Source organism: Lithobates pipiens, unplaced genomic scaffold, assembly GCF_037356315.1.
Source record: "Lithobates pipiens isolate NorthernLeopardFrog02 unplaced genomic scaffold, aLitPip1_a1.2 Scaffold_18, whole genome shotgun sequence".
NCBI classification, from domain to species: domain Eukaryota; kingdom Metazoa; phylum Chordata; class Amphibia; order Anura; family Ranidae; genus Lithobates; species Lithobates pipiens.
The window spans coordinates 498,356,092-498,373,891 of NW_027507758.1; the positions used below are offsets into that span (position 1 = coordinate 498,356,092).

Consider the following 17,800-nt stretch of genomic DNA (forward strand, 5'->3'; position numbering starts at 1 on the left):
GAACACGGACACACGGTCCGTGCTCGTCTGATCCCCATAGAGGAGAGCGGAGAGCTGACAGGGCGGTCCCCGCACAGTGTGCGGAGACCGCCCTGTCCGCCGCCGGCTCAGCGGGGACAACGGAGCGATCCCCGCTGAGCGAGCGGATAATCACGGGGCGGATCATTACTGATCCGTCCCGTGTGAAAGAGGCCTTAAGAAAAAAAATAAGAAAAGTTTTTTTTTATTTTTTTTTATTTAAGCAGCTTAGTAGCTTCCCCCTACATATTCTTATGAGGTAGTGCAGTGTTAATTTTGACGTCAAATTTCAATTTAGTTTTCATCTTGTTCTTTTAACTAAAATTACATTTTAGTTTTAGTAGTATTTTAGTCATCTCAATTGTTTTCGTTTTTTTTCAATGTCGCAGTCCTGCTAAAAATCGCAGATTGCTGCCATTACTAGTATAAACAATAAAAATAAATAAAAGTCCCCATAGTTTGTAGATGCAATAACTTTTGAGAAAAACATTCAATATATGCCTATAGTGATTTTTTTTTTTTTCACCAAAAATATGTAGAGGAATACATATCGGACTAAACTTATGAATAAATGTGTTTATTTTTTTAATATGTATTATAGCAGAAAGTAAAAATAAATATATATATTTTTGCTCAAAAATGTCGGTCTTTTTTTGTTTATAGCGCAAAAAATTTAAAACCGCAGAGGTGACCAAATACCACAAAAATAAAGTTCTATTTGTGAAAAAAAAGGATGTCAATTTTGTTTGGGTACAGCGTCGCACGACTGCGCAATTGTCAGTTAAAGCAACGTAGTGCCGTATCGCAAAAAATGGCCTGGTCATTAAGGGGGAAAATCCTTCCAGGGCTGAAGTGGTTAATTTAGTTGACGAAAATATTTTAGTGGACAAAATGAACACTGCTAAGAGGGAGGATGAAACGCGCAGCAGATCGCATGTGGGTGGTGCGATCGCTAAGCAGCGCGATGCGGGGAAACGCAGCGACTCTTGTGCGTTTCCTGAATCCTATCAGTGTGAATCGGACTTGCTGTAGATGGATGCAAAAATGATGGATTTTACAAACTGTTCATAAATTTACTGACAGTTGGCAAATGTAAGTGTTAGTGCAAATACAAACGTATGATGGACATCAGTGGTGACCCCCGCGCTAGGCTCACACTCAGTCCCATCAGACAAGTGTCACTGCTGACTGTCATCCATTGTCTGCCCGACATCAGCGCTCCGTCTTCGGCTGTAATGCCGCCTCTAGTGGACTATTCGGGTAAGCGCATCTCCTGGAGAAAGTGAGGAGAGGCGGAGATCAGAGTCCTGTGAGGGGCGGGGCGATGGGCGGTCCAGGCTGTAGGATTTGTATGCTTTGCTTTTATCCCAGGGGGAGCCTGAAACTCTCACATTCCTGGCATAGCACAGCGATAGAGAGACACAGAGCAGCCCGGCCGCTGCCAGCACCAGTATACACTGCGATCCCAGCTCTCCGATCACAGCTCTCCGGGAGGACACAGCCTGATCCCCGCACTGAGGACTCACTACACCGGGACTTGTCATATGCTGGAGCCCCGATCTCTACTATACACATCGGATATGAGCTGGTGAGTGAGTGCCGCTGTCTGTCATTACCGCTACATGCCTGTCACTGCACCCCACTCCCATTGTACATGGATCATCCCTACACGTGTGCCCACCACCGATCCCTATGGGCACCGGGGGCCTGGCACCTCCATGCCCCTACCCCATACAGGGACATGATTTATATATATATTGATTTATAAGACAACCCAATACCCCATACTCACCTTTCTATTTACTAATACATTCATCACATACATCCAACAATGTATCCATACAAGGTGCACACTTCTTCTATCATACCATGCATGCCCCATGTCTATGTATTCCACCCACTACTATCTCAGTGGCATATGTTACAGTATTTACTAATATGTTCAAGATCACATAGGAGGACTGTATGGAATCCCCAGTGTCTGTATATATACACGTATAATATATATACATATAATACATGTGTTACAGTATTTATTTTTAATATATATATATATATATATATATATATATCATGCATTTCTATATTATGTCTATATGAGCTTCTTACTCTCTCTGTCTCTAAATTTATAATATATATATATATATATATATATATATATATATATATATATATATATATAGCATGCCTTTATATCTTATATATACTGCAATGTTCATGTATGCTCATATACATATACAGTACACAATTCTATATTATTTATCATGGCTATATATATATACACCTATAGCATGCCTTTATCTATGATATATACTCCAATGTACATGTATGCTTAGATACACATATAGCATGCATTTCTATATTATATATACACTGCAATGTGCATGTGTGCTCATATACAGCACATATTTCTATATTATGTATAATGGGTATAACTATGCATATATATATAGCATGCCTTTATATATATATATATATATATATATATATATATATATATATATATATATTATATACACTCCAATGTACATGTATGTTTATATACACATATAGCATGCATTTCTGTGTTATATATACTGCAATGTGCTTACATACATATACAGCATGCATTTTTATATGATTTATATTGGCTATATACACACACACACAGTATAGCATGCCTTTATGTATTATATATACACTCCAATGTGCATGTATTTTTATATACACATATAGCATGCATTTCTATATTATATATAATACAGTGTGCATTTATGCTTATATACAGCACACATTTCTTTATTAGTTATAATGGATATATATATATATATATTATAAATTTCTATATTATGTATACTCCATATGTGCATGTGTGTCTACATATATATATATATACATACTGTATATAACAGGTATTTCTGTATTAGATCTGGAATTGCTGCTACTGACTCTGCTCTGGTTAACAGGCAGGACAGGCCAGTTGCTGACATGTATTTTTATTTTTTTTATCTGGATGTTCCGTGTGCTTGTTGTCCTTGTAAAAAATGTTTATATGGCATTGTATATGTAGCTAGTCACTTGGCATGCTTTTCTTTTATGGTTTGCCTGGATAGGGTTAAGCTTGGCACATTCTTGACTGGGAAGCTATGCAGGTGTTTGGTCACCCCTGGCAATGGCGAAGGAATTCAATGGGGTATTTTTGTTATTGTTCTTGTTTTTAACGCAAGCTTTTGTACACTTGTGGCAAGACTGCAATCCACAAAGAATGTCAATTGCAACACAAAGAGCCCAGTGATGTCACGTCTTAGATATTTGTGAGGTGGTAGCTTCTCCTACGCCGCGAAAAAAAAAAAAAAAAAGTCTTTGTGTGTTAAGGGAGCAAGAAAAGCCACAGGTTTGTGGCCAACAAAGTCATCCTGTAAAGATGTAATATGCAGCAATTTGTAGAATGTGGAAAGTCGTGTATATTTAACCCACAACTGCCAATCGGTGGCAATATATTGGTACAAAAGTTGTACAAATCTGAAAACCTGAAAGGTTTGCTTGTAAGGAAAAGGAAAAATGTAGTTATTGCAGACTAAATATTGCTTATAGAAGAATTCCCACAACTTCAGCTCATTGTGGTCCACGTTGCTGTGTGAATCTCTTTTCAACTTCAACTACTATCTGGCTTTCAATGGGAGGGCTCCAAAACAGAAGCTGCAGGGGGGCATACCAGAGAAATACTGGACTTTATCTACTTAGAAAGAGGAGGGAAACATTCCAATCATTAATTCAGCCCCCACCTCCTTCTAAAAACAAAACAGGGTAAAAGTCTTACCTCTCCAGGTTGCTGTGAAACAGCAGGAGTGGAGGGACAGGAGTAGTAGAAAGGTATGTGCAATTAACCACAACAAGGTGCCATCAAGGTCAGTCCTTTCATGTCAATTTCAGTTGAATACTCACTAATAATCAAGATCCTTCAGCCTTAAGCTATATAGTAGGAAGTCTCTGATCTTCTCTAGTCTTTTTTACCTTTTGTAAAGCAAAAAAAAAAGAGGTAAAAAAATAAAGAAGGAAATTTTAATTGGTTTCTTTAACATAACCTGGAATATGTTAGATGCACCAGTGATGGTAGGTCTATATGTATCAATCCCATCACAATAATTATCCTTAAACTGGTATTTCTTTTTCTTTCTCAGGTTCCTCACAGCAGCGCCATAGATCAGAAGATTTGGAAAAAGGATTATTGTTCAGTATTGATTGCTCATCATCCTTTGGTGGGATTATTTCTTTTTTGAGCAAGGATGAGAACCGCAGAGGATTCATCCGGAACAGTTCTTCACCGTCTTATCCAGGAGCAGCTGAGATATGGAAATCTGAGTGAAAATCGTACCTTATTAGCTATTCAGCAACAGGCCTTACGGGCTGGAGGGGGCAGCGGAAGCCCCAGATCATCCCTGGAAAGCCTTGAACAGGAGGAGATGCAGGGTAGCCCTTCTACAAGGCAGGAGCCTCAAGGGCAGGAGCACCATTGTGACCATTTCTACCTGGAGAATCCTATGTATAAAGCTCATGAGTACCACCATAAGGGCGAGGAACTTCCAACCTACGAAGAAGCCAAAGCTGCCTTGTCTCAATACTATGCAGCTCAAAATATCCAGAAGGTAGAACATTCTCCTCCACGCCAAGACCAGTCACTCATGGAGCTGAAGCATGGCCATGTTAGGTCTTTGAGTGAAAGATTGCTACAGATGTCTCTAGAGCGCAATGGCGCTAAACCGCAAAACCTTATGACCTCCTCTCATAGCTTTCCCCAGCTCCCAAGGCAGTACCAGCTTTCAGTAGCTCGTGGACAACAGGAAGAAGGAATGCAATATAGGAATGCTCCCCCTGAATATCCAAGTTACAACCATCCTGACCCTAATCTCAGTGGGTATGCACCAGAGCAGAGGCGCTATTCAGGAGAACTCCCTCTGTACCATCAGCCTGAAATCAGGTGAGCACAGATACTTAACCCATAGTTATTTTGCCTCTACAGAACACTATAATGTACAGTAGAGGAGCTTTTTTGACAGACTATGGGGGATATTTACTAAAACTGGAGCACTCTGTGTAGGGTAGCCAATCAGCTTCTTAAAACCTGGAAGCTGATTGGTTTCTATGCAGAGCTGCACCAGATATTGCACACTCCAGTTTTAGTAAATCTCCCCCTTTGTGTCTGTTAAAGTATAAATTTGTTCTGACTTCAATTAATTAAAAAATATACGTGCAACAAAAAAAGGCCAAAGTTACAATTTAGGTCAGTTCATTTGACATTGCTACATGTTTCAGACCTTGACTTTTTTTTTTCATTGTCATATTCATTTGGACAGCAAAGCAATTTAAAAAATTTAGTTTGGCTGTTAAATTGACCATTTCAGAAAGTGTTCCTCATGCTAAAAATGTTCTGCTGCTAGCAGTTTCAATGCATGCTACCTATGCATGTAAACTTTAGTGTAATAAACTAGAGTCGTAATCCTACAGTCTATATTAAGCATTTCAGGAAAGAGCAGATAACAAGCACACAGAATTTGTTCTCTGCGGATTGCACATGGAGATGTTTTAACGCACGTAGTAGGTCTGACATAGTATTAATAGCTGTCTTAAATGGGGGCGTAAAAAATTCCTTTTAACTACCTTTTAACAGTCAAAAATCTTGTTTGACTTTTAGGAGATCCATGACAATAAACATTGGTCTGGCTAGGTTGCAACAATTCTGTATTGTTCACACAGGAAGAGATAGACAGAGACAGGAAGTAGCTCCATAAGCCAGCGAGGGAAGATAATGGTTAAGAAAAATGTCCAGTCTCACAATGAAAGAATCTGTTCCCATGTTAATTCTTGTAACCCCTTTACAGCAACAACATCCATTAACGGAAATACCAGTTCCATTGTGATAGGACATCATGAATTCCTAAAGTTCTAGGCAGCTGACTGAGTCTAAAAGGATGGCCTATGAGACTGGCTTCAGACAGCACACCTAACCCCAATGCCTTCCTTTCCTTTCCAGACATTGGAATCTGGAATAGCCTTTTGATCATAAGATGCAGATACTGGATAAGCCAGATCGATAGTGTTTACAGGAAACGTATATACTTATTGATTTCCTATGCTCGTGTTCAATATAAATTCCAGTTCCAACATCCACAATCATGTAGAAAGTGTAAAGGTTTAGTAGAGAAACCTTGTCTTGTATGATCTAGTATTGGTTATTTTTAGAAGTTAGTGCATTATTTTTGGATGTGTGCCTGATGCTTCTGAATACTGATTCAGAATGATAGATGTTTCAGTAGTGTAGAGAGTGCAAGACTGTACAAGCCCTGCATTCAGCTCTAAAGTTAATCTTTCAATAAGTGTTATAAAATGTGTCCAATGTACACCTAAACATGTTGGTTCATTTGAGGCTTTGAGAACCATCAGTCATCGACTATACTAGGAATTCAAGTACCTTTATCATTTTTATATTCAATCATAAAACAACAACTTATTATTGCTTTGAGATGTCTGCTTGTGATATCTAAACTTGAGTATTCATTTTGTTTGTTGCAGGACGATGCCAGATCCAAACCTACACTATGGGCAGATGGCACATTTTAATGCAGCTGGTACACACATGGCACGAATGGATGCTCTACTGCGAGAGAATGAAAAGTTACGCCGGGAACTTGAGAGTTACAGTGAAAAAGCAGTGAGGATCCAGAAGGTAAGAGAAAAAGGACCTATGTGGACATGGAAGTAGAGGGGTGCAAAGTGGATATAGCAACCAATAGCATTCAAGCTGGCCTTGTTCTATAGAGGGCTTAAAAATGAGTCTGATCTGTTGAGCTGAGTAACCTTTGCCTTAACCTTGCTTAAAAAAACACCCTTTATTAGTATGACACCACTGACAGTTTAATATATTTTTTTAAAGTGATAGTCTTCAGATTAGTAAAAGAGATGTATATATGAAAAGATAATTTTGTAGAGGCTACGGGTGTTCTTTAGGAATGTCTAGCAAGTGCAGCAGGTAACTCAATTGGAATTTAGCAGCTGCCTTTCCAACACACAGCCCCATAAACATGAAAAAACACATCAGAGTCCAAAACATGATTCCTTTTAACAAACAGGGTATTGTAGTAGGTTCCCCAGCTGGTCAGAGAGGGTGGGATGTCTTTCGTTTTTGTCATCTCTTTCACTTTCTTTGCAACCCCCCCCTTCCCTATAGTGTCCCCTTTAACAGCTGCGAGGGATCTTCGCACAATGGGCCGGCTATGAGACATTTGTTGGAGGCACACGTAGAGCTCAGGGCCGCTGACAGTTGCTCGGGTTTTGTGTTCTACTTGAGCTGACCTGATGCGGCTTCAATGAGCCATTGTGTGGGGATGAAAAGGTGGCTGTGTTAGTAAGGCCTTGGCTGCAAGAAATAGGGAGGGGGGGTCCAGCCTTTAGCAAATGTGCAATCCAGACAAGCAGGTGGCATTGAATCTGCAGACAGTATTTAAATGTAAGCAATACCATAGCTTAGCATAGCATTTGCTGAAGTTAAAAAAAATCAACTATTAAACTGAAAGAATCTTACATGAATATGTACACATTTGTGGTTAGGACAGTTATGTGAATTACCCCAAGCAGTCAGCTCTGACTGCAATAGATATATACCAGTACTTGCCCATTGTGTACATAGGACCTTATTTATAATGATGTTCTCACCAATCAATGGAATTATCTCACCACATTTTATTAATGTATGACAATTAAGTGCAATGATATGTTGCAAGAAATCAGATAAATACTTTGGGGCTAGCAAGATGCAAATAGTAATAGCTTTCTATGTCTTATGGCCAATTAATAAAATTAGGTCTGATCATTTTATTGTAGATACAAAAATTCTGATCTGTAAATTGCTTTTTTGGTATTACTGTACATTATGTTTTGCTCTATGTACACGTATTTTTCTTTGTTACTAAATTAAACTCTTTTTTGCTATACATCGTTCCAATAATCTCAATCTTCACTTTATGATTTTGTAGCTGGAAACTGAAATTCAGCGAATTTCCGAAGCTTATGAAAATCTCATGAAAGCTTCCTCTAAGAGAGAGACTCTTGAAAATGCCATGAGGACCAAGATGGAAGGAGAGATGAGGCGCATGCAGGACTTCAACCGTGACCTAAGAGGTGAGGGATCTCTAACAAAGAGGAGGCGCTTTTATAACAATTGCGTGCTGTGGTGAAGCTATCTATCAGTGTTAGCCATTTACAACCGATATTAGGCTTAAGTGAGTGCACTCAATCTTCGAAGAGCATCAAGGTCGTGAACAGCCATGTAGCAGGAGATATCAGACAGCAGGGGCTCAGGAACAACAATGGAGCTTTTCTTACAAAACTCATTAACCTCTATAGCTCATCAGCATGATTTTAATTGGAATCTCTTGAAATCATTTCTAAAATAAGACATCCCAGGACACTCTGCTAAATGCAGATTTTTTTTTAAAAAAAGCAGGCTACATCAGAAGAGCAAGCTGAAAAATAATTTGTCCCTCTGATGAGGACAGGAATGTTTGCTAGCATCTTAGAATTGAAGCAGATTGTCGTTTTGTGAACCTATCCTGTTAACATTTTGTATTGCCTTTTTGTTTAGAACGGCTGGAAACTGCAAACAAACAGCTAGCTGCCCGGAATGTGGAGCAGAGGGAAGACAATCAAGGAACAGTGTCCAAACTGCTTGCTCAATGTAAGTTAATAAACTTGAGACTAGACTATTAAGTGGGCCAATTAATTCACAACTGCAATAAAAGATTCAAAACATTCATAATCATATATTTAATGGTTATGCTAACATAATGCATCATACATACAGGCATAACCCACTATTAAGTACACAATGGGGTTTATTTACTAAAGATGGAAAGGGCAAAATCAGGTTCACTTCTGCATAGAAACCAATGAGCTTCTAACCTCAGCTTGTTCAATTAAGATTTGGTAATAAAACCTGGAAGCTCATTGGTTTCTATGCAGAAGTGAGCCTGATTTTGCACTTTCCAGCTTTAGTAAATAAACCCCATTGTGTAACAATCAAATAAGAACACAGTGCTATAAGAAGCTAGGAGGGTGCTGCTCACCCCAAGTAGATACAAATAGAACTAGTTCCCCCACAAGCGGGGTTTTTAGGCAGCGAGAGACAGTAATAGAAGCCAATAGAAGTAGTATAAAAGGTATTTAATAATAATAATTGGTAAAAACAAACATGAGCTTCACCTGAACACTTGGATAACAGACAAAATCATGTATATAAAGTACATATGATGTCACATGGAAGTAAAATAACAGACACAACTATGTTACACTGTATGAGTAGATAACAGTGAGAGCATAGAGCTAACGCGTTTTGACCCCAGAGGGGGTCTTCTTCAGAGATGGTGGTCTGTTAAAAGAAAAACTAAATTACACTGAATAAATAAATCCGGTGTTATGCATATTAGGGATTACCCAATATCAATTTAAAAATGGTTTACCCAATAATGTACTTCCAGGTAGGTAAGCCCCATTGTGTACTTACAAATGGTTTATGCCTGTTAATGTTTTTATTATAGGTCATTATAAAATATTGTTTTAAGCTATTGACCATCGTATCCTGTTCTCCATTGCAATAACTCAGTTTGGCTTTCTGTATATCACAAAATATCCCCATTATAACAGTTTTTTTTTCTTCAATGTTTTGAGCTGAGATAAGTCTCTGAATGTTGCAAATAATTTCGAAAATGTTAATAATAGTTTTTTTTTTATTATTTAATAGTAGTTTTTTTAGGCTTATAATGCCTTTAACAGCAGAGTTCCCAACAATATTACAAATAAATCATTTCTACTTTTCTCGACAAACACCCTATGATAAGTAGGAGTACTTCATACTTGTGGTGTGATTGACCCTACCAGTCAAAATACACAGTTAAAATGAGTAATACTGGATTCATTTGACTTGATAAACAAACGTCTTTTTAGCCTGAGCTGCGTACGTGGGCTTTGCCCTAACGCACCTTTAAGGATGCAGGGGAGGTGTGTCTATTCTCTGCTTCCTGAAGAAAAGATTATGTTGCTTTAGCAAACAAACAGAGTTCAATGTGACCTGAATTCTTCACATTCCAGTAGCTGAACTGCCCAGCCCCCTCCTTTTCTTCCCAGGAAGGGGGGAAAACAGAACTGCATGGAAAAAAAAATAAGACAGTAGCATTGCATGGGTTAACAGGATAAGGCCTTTTTTTTACTGTGCATAATACAATAAAATATCCTAAGAAAACCAAAAGTGTATTACAAATTACACATAATTAATTATAATTAAATTAAATTAAATTTGTTTATTGCATACATTATCTTCTTCCCCCAGTAAACTTTAGAAATATTGCAGAACATTTACCTATGACTATGCACTATCAATATTTCTTATATATGTTGGTAATACAAACCTATAATATAGAAACTCAGCCAATTTAGCCTAAGAAAGCAGTCAGATGTCAGAAAAGAACTGATCATCTAACTAGACATACAAGTGCTTAAACCCACTTGTTTGGCTTAGGTTTCGGATTCCTTTGGATGTTTTCCTGAGAAAAATCTACACTTACACTTAATACAGTTAATTTGTATTATTCCCGATCTGTTATACATAGTCACAATAAACTGATGTTCTAGTGTATTTTCCTGCTGGGATAGTTGGAACCACCACCAGGGAGAACTGGTCCAACCAGGATATACATCCTAGAGCTGTCATGTTCCAGCTATCCGACTGCTCCAAGCCTGGGAACCTGAATGTTTGCTTAACCTTTTCATGGAACAGTACAGGAGCAGTCAAGTTTAAGAAATGCTCTTGTTTAGGTCATTCCACACACACACACACAAAGCTCATGCAAACACCTCCAAATCTCATAGGGCTCTTGGTTATGTACACAGCTTATCATACTGAAAGGGTCCCTTCTCAGTGTTTACTGATCATTTAGAACTTCACTGGCTTTTTCTTTGTGAATAGAATATTTTTTTTTTTTTAAATCTTCCCAAAACTCTTTAAGCATATAATGGCTAGTCTGTTTGCAACCGTTTTGTATTTGTTTCTTGGGTGTATGTTTGTTTCTGCAATGATCTTCCCACAAGAAACAGCTTCCCTGCTTGAGTCTTAAACTGAAATCTGCAGCATTTATTATAAATAAGCAATGACCTTGACCTATAAATTTACTAGGAACAGCTAATATGCAAGTTGACTGTGGTTGCACAGAATAGTTGACAGGTGACAGGTGCACTTTAAGATGTGAAGTGATGTTGAAATGAAACCTAAAGCATGTGCAGCGAGGAATGTTAGCTGACATAGTAGATGCTCTGATACTCCATGCCCAGTCTCCAAATGCGTTTTCAACCAAGGACAGTACTAGTAACTAGGAGCAAATAAGAACCTTTTATCTAAAAAGTATATGAACCTACAGAGGTAAAAAGTCATTGATGACATTTTTGTTCTTCCTTGCAGGCCGTGAACAGCAGTTCGAGAAAGAGAAGTTAGAGAGAGAGATTTCCCTTTTGCGAAGTGCCAATGAGGACCAACGCCGAAGGGCAGAGCTGCTGGAAAAGGCTCTGAGTAATGCCCAGTCCACAGCCGCTCGCACTGAGGATGAGCTGCGCAAGAAGAGGGCGTATGTGGAAAAAGTGGAAAGACTACAGCAGGCATTAAGCCAGCTCCAGGCTGCCTGTGAAAAGAGGGAACAGCTGGAATTGCGCCTGCGGACAAGATTGGAGCAGGAGTTGAAAAACCTAAGGGCTCAACAGGTGAGTTTTATGTCACTGCTAGTTATGATAAATTTATTATATATCTTATGATTCCACATGACTCTAAACTAAAAGAAAATTAATTCCAATAACTCTTCCAACAGAGACAACCAATGACACAAAATGGAAACCATTCTCCAGAAGTCTCTGTCCAGATCCTTTCTGAGCAGCTGAGGGAGAAGGAGGAACGGATACTGGCTCTGGAGGCTGACATGACCAAGTGGGAACAAAAGTATTTGGAAGAACGCACTATGCGCCAGTTTGCCATGGATGCTGCAGCCACGGCAGCCGCTCAGCGAGACACTACCATTATCAACCACTCACCTCGCCATTCGCCAAACAATAGCTTCAACGAGGACCTGCTATTAGTAAGCCACAGGCACCAAGAAATGGAGAACAGGTAGGTGTGATCCACTTCCTTCTGTAAAGCTGTTGCATTCATTCTAGCCATGTGCTCCTACCGTATATTTTTTTCCTTTCTAACTCGCATATTCTGTTTTTGTTTTTATCCAGAATCAAAGCTCTTCATGCACAGATACTGGAGAAGGATGCAGTCATTAAAGTCTTACAGCAACGTAAACCTTACCAGGGCCCCCTGCGACCTGCTAAGTCAGTGCCTTCTATATTCACCCCATCTGTGCCAAGCCCAAACTCAGCAGCTGTTGAAAGACAAGTGAACAATACATCAAAAGGAGCACCAGGTGAATACAGCAGATTATGTCATATTAGGTGGATAATGTATTTGAGTTTTTATGATGGGCCTTCAGCAATACTTATTTGGTCTTCTTTCTTGTGTCCTTCAGTAAGTAAATCACCATCTACCAACATGAGCACCGTGCCTGTTCACGCCAAACATGGCAGTAAAGATGGTAGCACCCAGACAGAGTATTCAACAGACTCGACAAGTGTGACAGCCTGTATTCTGGACAGGAATACCTCATCTTCGCTAGGTAAGGGCCACATCTTGGTTGCATGTTGTACCCACAAATTTTTGGGTCATAATTTTGCTTGCCTGAAAGAGCTATCTTTGCTATTCGTAGAAATCAGCCTTTGGTACTTGCACTAGAGGAGTGACACTTGGAACTTGATTGGTTGAGTAACTTAGGCAATTCTACCCAGCGTGATGTCCGAGGAGGAAGTAATCTTAGGGATTTTTTGAGAAACTTGATTTTTATCAAGACTGGTGGCTGTAGTATTACTGATTTTTCAATGTTCATATCAGAAATGTCAGTTCCCACGAAATGGCATATGGATGATGGATGAGCTGTAGGTGTGTTTTGACCACACATGAATTCAGAGAAATATAAACAGTAAACATTGCATTTTTTCCCATTAAACACTGCCTTCAAAAAATGCCCCTGGGTACCAGCTCATCACTAATTCTTGGCCAAAACAAGCCTGGATGATGTGTCGGTATGATGAGCGCCTCTTCTTTTTCTAGTAAGCGAAGGCTGATGTTCTGAGGATGTTTCGCAATGGCAGAAGCTGCACTCGCTCACCTCCCCTCCCCCAGGCTGAGCCCGTGCCGAGCCCTGCATAGTTGAGAGCTTTCTCCTCACACAATCCCTGCCAAGGCTTGGCCTCCCTTGGTGATGACTAATCTCAATGAATCTCAGCTATGCAGCTGGGAACAGAATGCAGGTGTGAGGCCAAGAGACTGAAATGAAGGGGGAAGGGAGCATAGCTAGTGTATGAAAGAAAGATCATAGAATTAATTGAGAGCTAATATACGCCATAATGCAGTACAGCGGCAGATATTGACCATATATTCAATGAAAATAGATTCATGTAATTGGGGCTACACAAATACTACTGTTAATGCTTCCCTACCGGACAGATTTTAATTTTCATGTGTGGCCAGTAATGGAAATTAAAGAGAAGATATGTGATTAATCGGTATTGGAATAAACTCCAACATTTATTTCACAGATTTTTTATTTTTTTTAATCTAGTTATTACTGGTATTCAGAAATTGTGTGCAGGAAAACGTAACAAAATTTAAAACCAATTTGGGTTTAAAATGGATCCCTGCCTCAGCAGAGGAATTAAAGAAAAAATTATAAATCATAAAAGGGGCAGACTTGATGGACCAATTGGTCTTTTTCTGCTGGCACTCTTCTATGTAACTGTTATATTTTAGGACAGGTTGGAAAATTAAAGGAAATGCCTTACTAGTCATTATGGGCAACATCTTTGTTTCTTCTAGATCAGTGATGGCGAACCTTGGCACTCCAGATGTTTTGGAACTACAATTCCCAGGATACTCATCTACACTGCAGAGTGCATGAGCATCATGGGAAATGTAGTTCCAAAACATCTGGGGTGCCAAGGTTCGCCATCACTGTTCTAGATTTTGGAATATTAAAGACCTCTACGTATGAGATCTAACCTGCTTACACAGTACTTCCCAGCTAAAACGGTTGAGCATCCCTCGTTTATAGTATCCAACCTTTTCAGAATAGCTCCATCTTTAAAGAAATGTTGGAAGCCTTTTGGTCTACTCATATTTCCCAGTACCCGTGTTGCTCAACCACCACCATACTTTCACATCACCATTTGCTTCTTTCTGAGAAGATGCAGCATATCTGCTTACCATCCAAAGCCACAGGCATGTCTGGAATGTCCTCCCCCTCAACCAATGAAAACGGGCCATTGTGACCCCACGTACTTCTTTTAGGATGTCGACACATAGTAGGGCAATGTAAATGCCCAGAAGCGCTGGATGCATCATTCTGTCTGTCTATCACAGGCAATGATACAATCTTTCAGATTACAAGAAGACCCACTGTCTATACTTGTTATAGTGCATTGTTCACTCATGTTTACTGTATGTATCCACATACTGACTGGTCACATCATTGTTTCATCACTTATATATTCAAAGACCTTTGTGAAGGCTGAATCAGAGGAAGAAGTAATGCGGGTGCAGAACTACAGTTAGACACATAATCCAGTCATGCAGAAACAATTTGCTAAGAGCCTGACAGGGTGCTCAGATACTTTATATGAATGTCTATCAGTCTGCTGCTATTCCTTTGTTGGCATCCGAAATATTGTGTGTCGTATACATATGAAATGATAGCACTGTAATTAACACATCAGTTTAATACTTTGAATTATTCTTATCCTTTTACTATGACCAGTTTGTTATTGTGATTGAGTATTGCGGCAGTTAAGACATCAAGCATTCAACTGAAATCTTACTAATATGGAAGTTGCATGCTTTAGCATGATATTTAAATACTTAATGTGAGGTTTGTGTGCTGAATATTATGAATATTTTGACATAAAGATGTTAAAATTAAATGCATTGATCTTGATTCAACACTCACCACTCTGAAATGATGCATCCAACACAACACTTAAGGTGTGCTAGAGGCCACGTTAGCAAGTCTTAAGCACATGTTAGGGTTTCCTAAGCTTTATTGCAACTTGATAATTCAGTGCCATTAAGGCCTATGTTTAAATAGTAAGTGCATTGCCTTATAACCAATCACTTTAATCCTACCCTAAAATAATAACAGCCAGAATCTAGTTACCGTAGGTGATCCCTCCTCTTGTCTTTACTGCAGTTATAACATGTGACCAATTTATATTTGCACTGAATATACCATTTGCTAATAACATTTTTCTTTTCTTACAGAAACAGTGTCCTCCACTAAAAGCTCAAATGTTTCTGAAATGGTTGAGATCCTTATCTGAGCTGTCCATGCCTGTGGCTATACCCTCAAACTTGAGAAAGTCTTACATGGTCAAGATTTGTTGATAGTCAGACAACTGAAGTCTACAGGCAAAGGATGCCGTGTTCAGTCTGTAATGATGAAGGCGCTCCCGGAGTCGAAACAAGGTCATTGTAAAGCCGGAGATATATCATTTAGGATTCAGATGAACTTTAAGCATTGTCCAGCACACCAGTCTGAGCTGTTGATAAAAATGGAGGAGACTGGAAGACTTGAGATGACCTTCTTAGATTTCTCCACCAAACAGTTGCCATCAACACTTGCCAACATCAATTAATGTGATTAAAGTGGTTTTGGAATGTGAAATATGGCTTAGACTTAAGACTTGGATTCACATGGACATGTTCTGGGGGAAGAAGAATCGATGTCTAATTTTTGGCTTTGGAGAGCCAAGTCCAACCCTTTTTGCTGCTAGAAATACCTACAGAAAACTGTAGGGGTTTGAAGTGGTTTAAAGTTACCGGACTCTTGTCCCAAACATTTTTCATGTAAATACTTATGTGTTTATTTTTATAACACCTTGCATTGTTACTATTTATGGACAACACAACTGTATTGTTGTCTCAACACCACATCTTTTGTGTTTTGACGTTTTAACAAAACACAAGCTTATAAAATTTAAATTTGACTATTCAGGACAACCATATGGCCTCATCTATTAAAAACGTGGTGCGGAAGGGTTGCCCATAGCAAAAAATGAGACCGCGCTTTCTAATATTTTGAGTCCTTCTGACTGCTATGGGATGATTTTTGTAATATACCACCTTTTTTATGGTAGTTTTTGTGATGTTTTTACTTCACAGAGGCTTGCGAGTAGTAGGCAAAGCAATATATTTATCCCTCTCCACAAAACCCTATATTGTATTTATTTTTTATTTTAATATTCTACCCCCTCCGTCCTTGTCCCTTCTTTTAAACTGCAGTTGCTGGCCAACAGCAGTTATTGTTCAGTTTGGTTCCTGCGTGTTTACAAAATTAGATCAACATAAATTGTTTTAAGCAATTTACTAAAGATTTTTTTCTTTAGAAGTGGTCGCCCCTCTCTATGCCCTGTGTTTGCCAGGCGAGGAAAGATAATACTTCCTTTGTTTGACAAAAGTGATGGGTTACAAATGTAATATATATTTTTTTGTATGTGTTATTTCTGCCTATCTGCGCTGTGAAAGTCTGTGTTCTATTCCAAAGATGTATGAATCCGATATATATTTTCTGTGAGTTTACTTAAGTTATCGAAAGTATTTAAAGATGTAAGCGTGGCTGTTGTGTCTTAATATTATTCTGCTTTATTATATGCTGCCCGGATGCAATCTGGCACTGCTGTTGCAGACCAGAATTTTGTAATTTTAAATATAAAATTAATAAATAAGATTTAAAATTATGTTTTGTGTGATCAGTTACTTTTTATATTTGGATACTTACATAATACCTATAATGAAAGCATGTCAAAATGTACCTTTAATTACAATAAGGTTCCCAAAATGATTGGGGTCTGGCCAGGACAGTAATACATTTAGCTTGTCAGGAATTTATGAATATACAGTATTTTATTTGAGATTACATTTTTATGCAGCTTTATGATGAATTAGTTTGTTAGTACTTTTATATGAGCTGCAGTATAATTTTTATTGGATGTACAGTACATTTTTACAGACTTCGTTAGTTATTCATTAAAGCAAATATTACAAAAATAAAGCAAAAAAACTGTAGGTTTCAGAAAAATACTGAAAAACACTGAAGAGACCTATTCAATATGGTTGGGCCCTTTTATATGTGACAATGTCCTACTAAAATGTTCCCCTTTTGAGCCAGCAGGTGGGACTTCAGATCAGAGCAGTAAATCCTTTGTCGTATATTTATATATATATATATATATATATATATATATATATATATATATATATATATATGTGTGTGTGTGTGTGTGTGTGTGAGTGTGTGTGTGTGTATATATATATATATATATATATATATATATATATATATATATATATATATACACAGTTTCTGACAAAAGTGAGTACACCCCTCACATTTTTGTAAACATTTTATCATATCTTTGTGATATATACATGGCAGCACTGAAGAAATTACACTTTGCTACAATGTAAAGTGGCGAGTGTACAGCTTGTATAACAGTGTAAATTTGCTGTCCCCTCAAAAAACCTCAACACACTACCATTAATGTCTATACCACTGGCAACAAAAGTGAGTACACCCCTAAGTGAAAATGTCCAAATTGGGCCCAATTAACCATTTTCCCTCCC

General features: G+C 38.4%; 1 protein-coding gene across 1 annotated transcript; it reads left to right on the top strand.

Annotated features, from left to right (window-relative positions):
• The first annotated feature begins 1,398 nt into the window (after positions 1-1,398).
• AMOTL2 (angiomotin like 2) lies at positions 1,399-16,914 on the top strand. Its single transcript, XM_077488653.1, has 10 exons — positions 1,399-1,606; positions 4,179-4,975; positions 6,568-6,721; positions 8,028-8,172; positions 8,636-8,728; positions 11,501-11,796; positions 11,901-12,196; positions 12,310-12,497; positions 12,600-12,746; positions 15,440-16,914. The coding sequence occupies exons 2-10, from the start codon at positions 4,284-4,286 to the stop codon at positions 15,496-15,498; spliced, it is 2,070 nt and encodes a 689-aa protein (XP_077344779.1). The 5' UTR covers positions 1,399-1,606; positions 4,179-4,283; the 3' UTR covers positions 15,499-16,914.
• Positions 16,915-17,800: the final 886 nt, after the last annotated feature.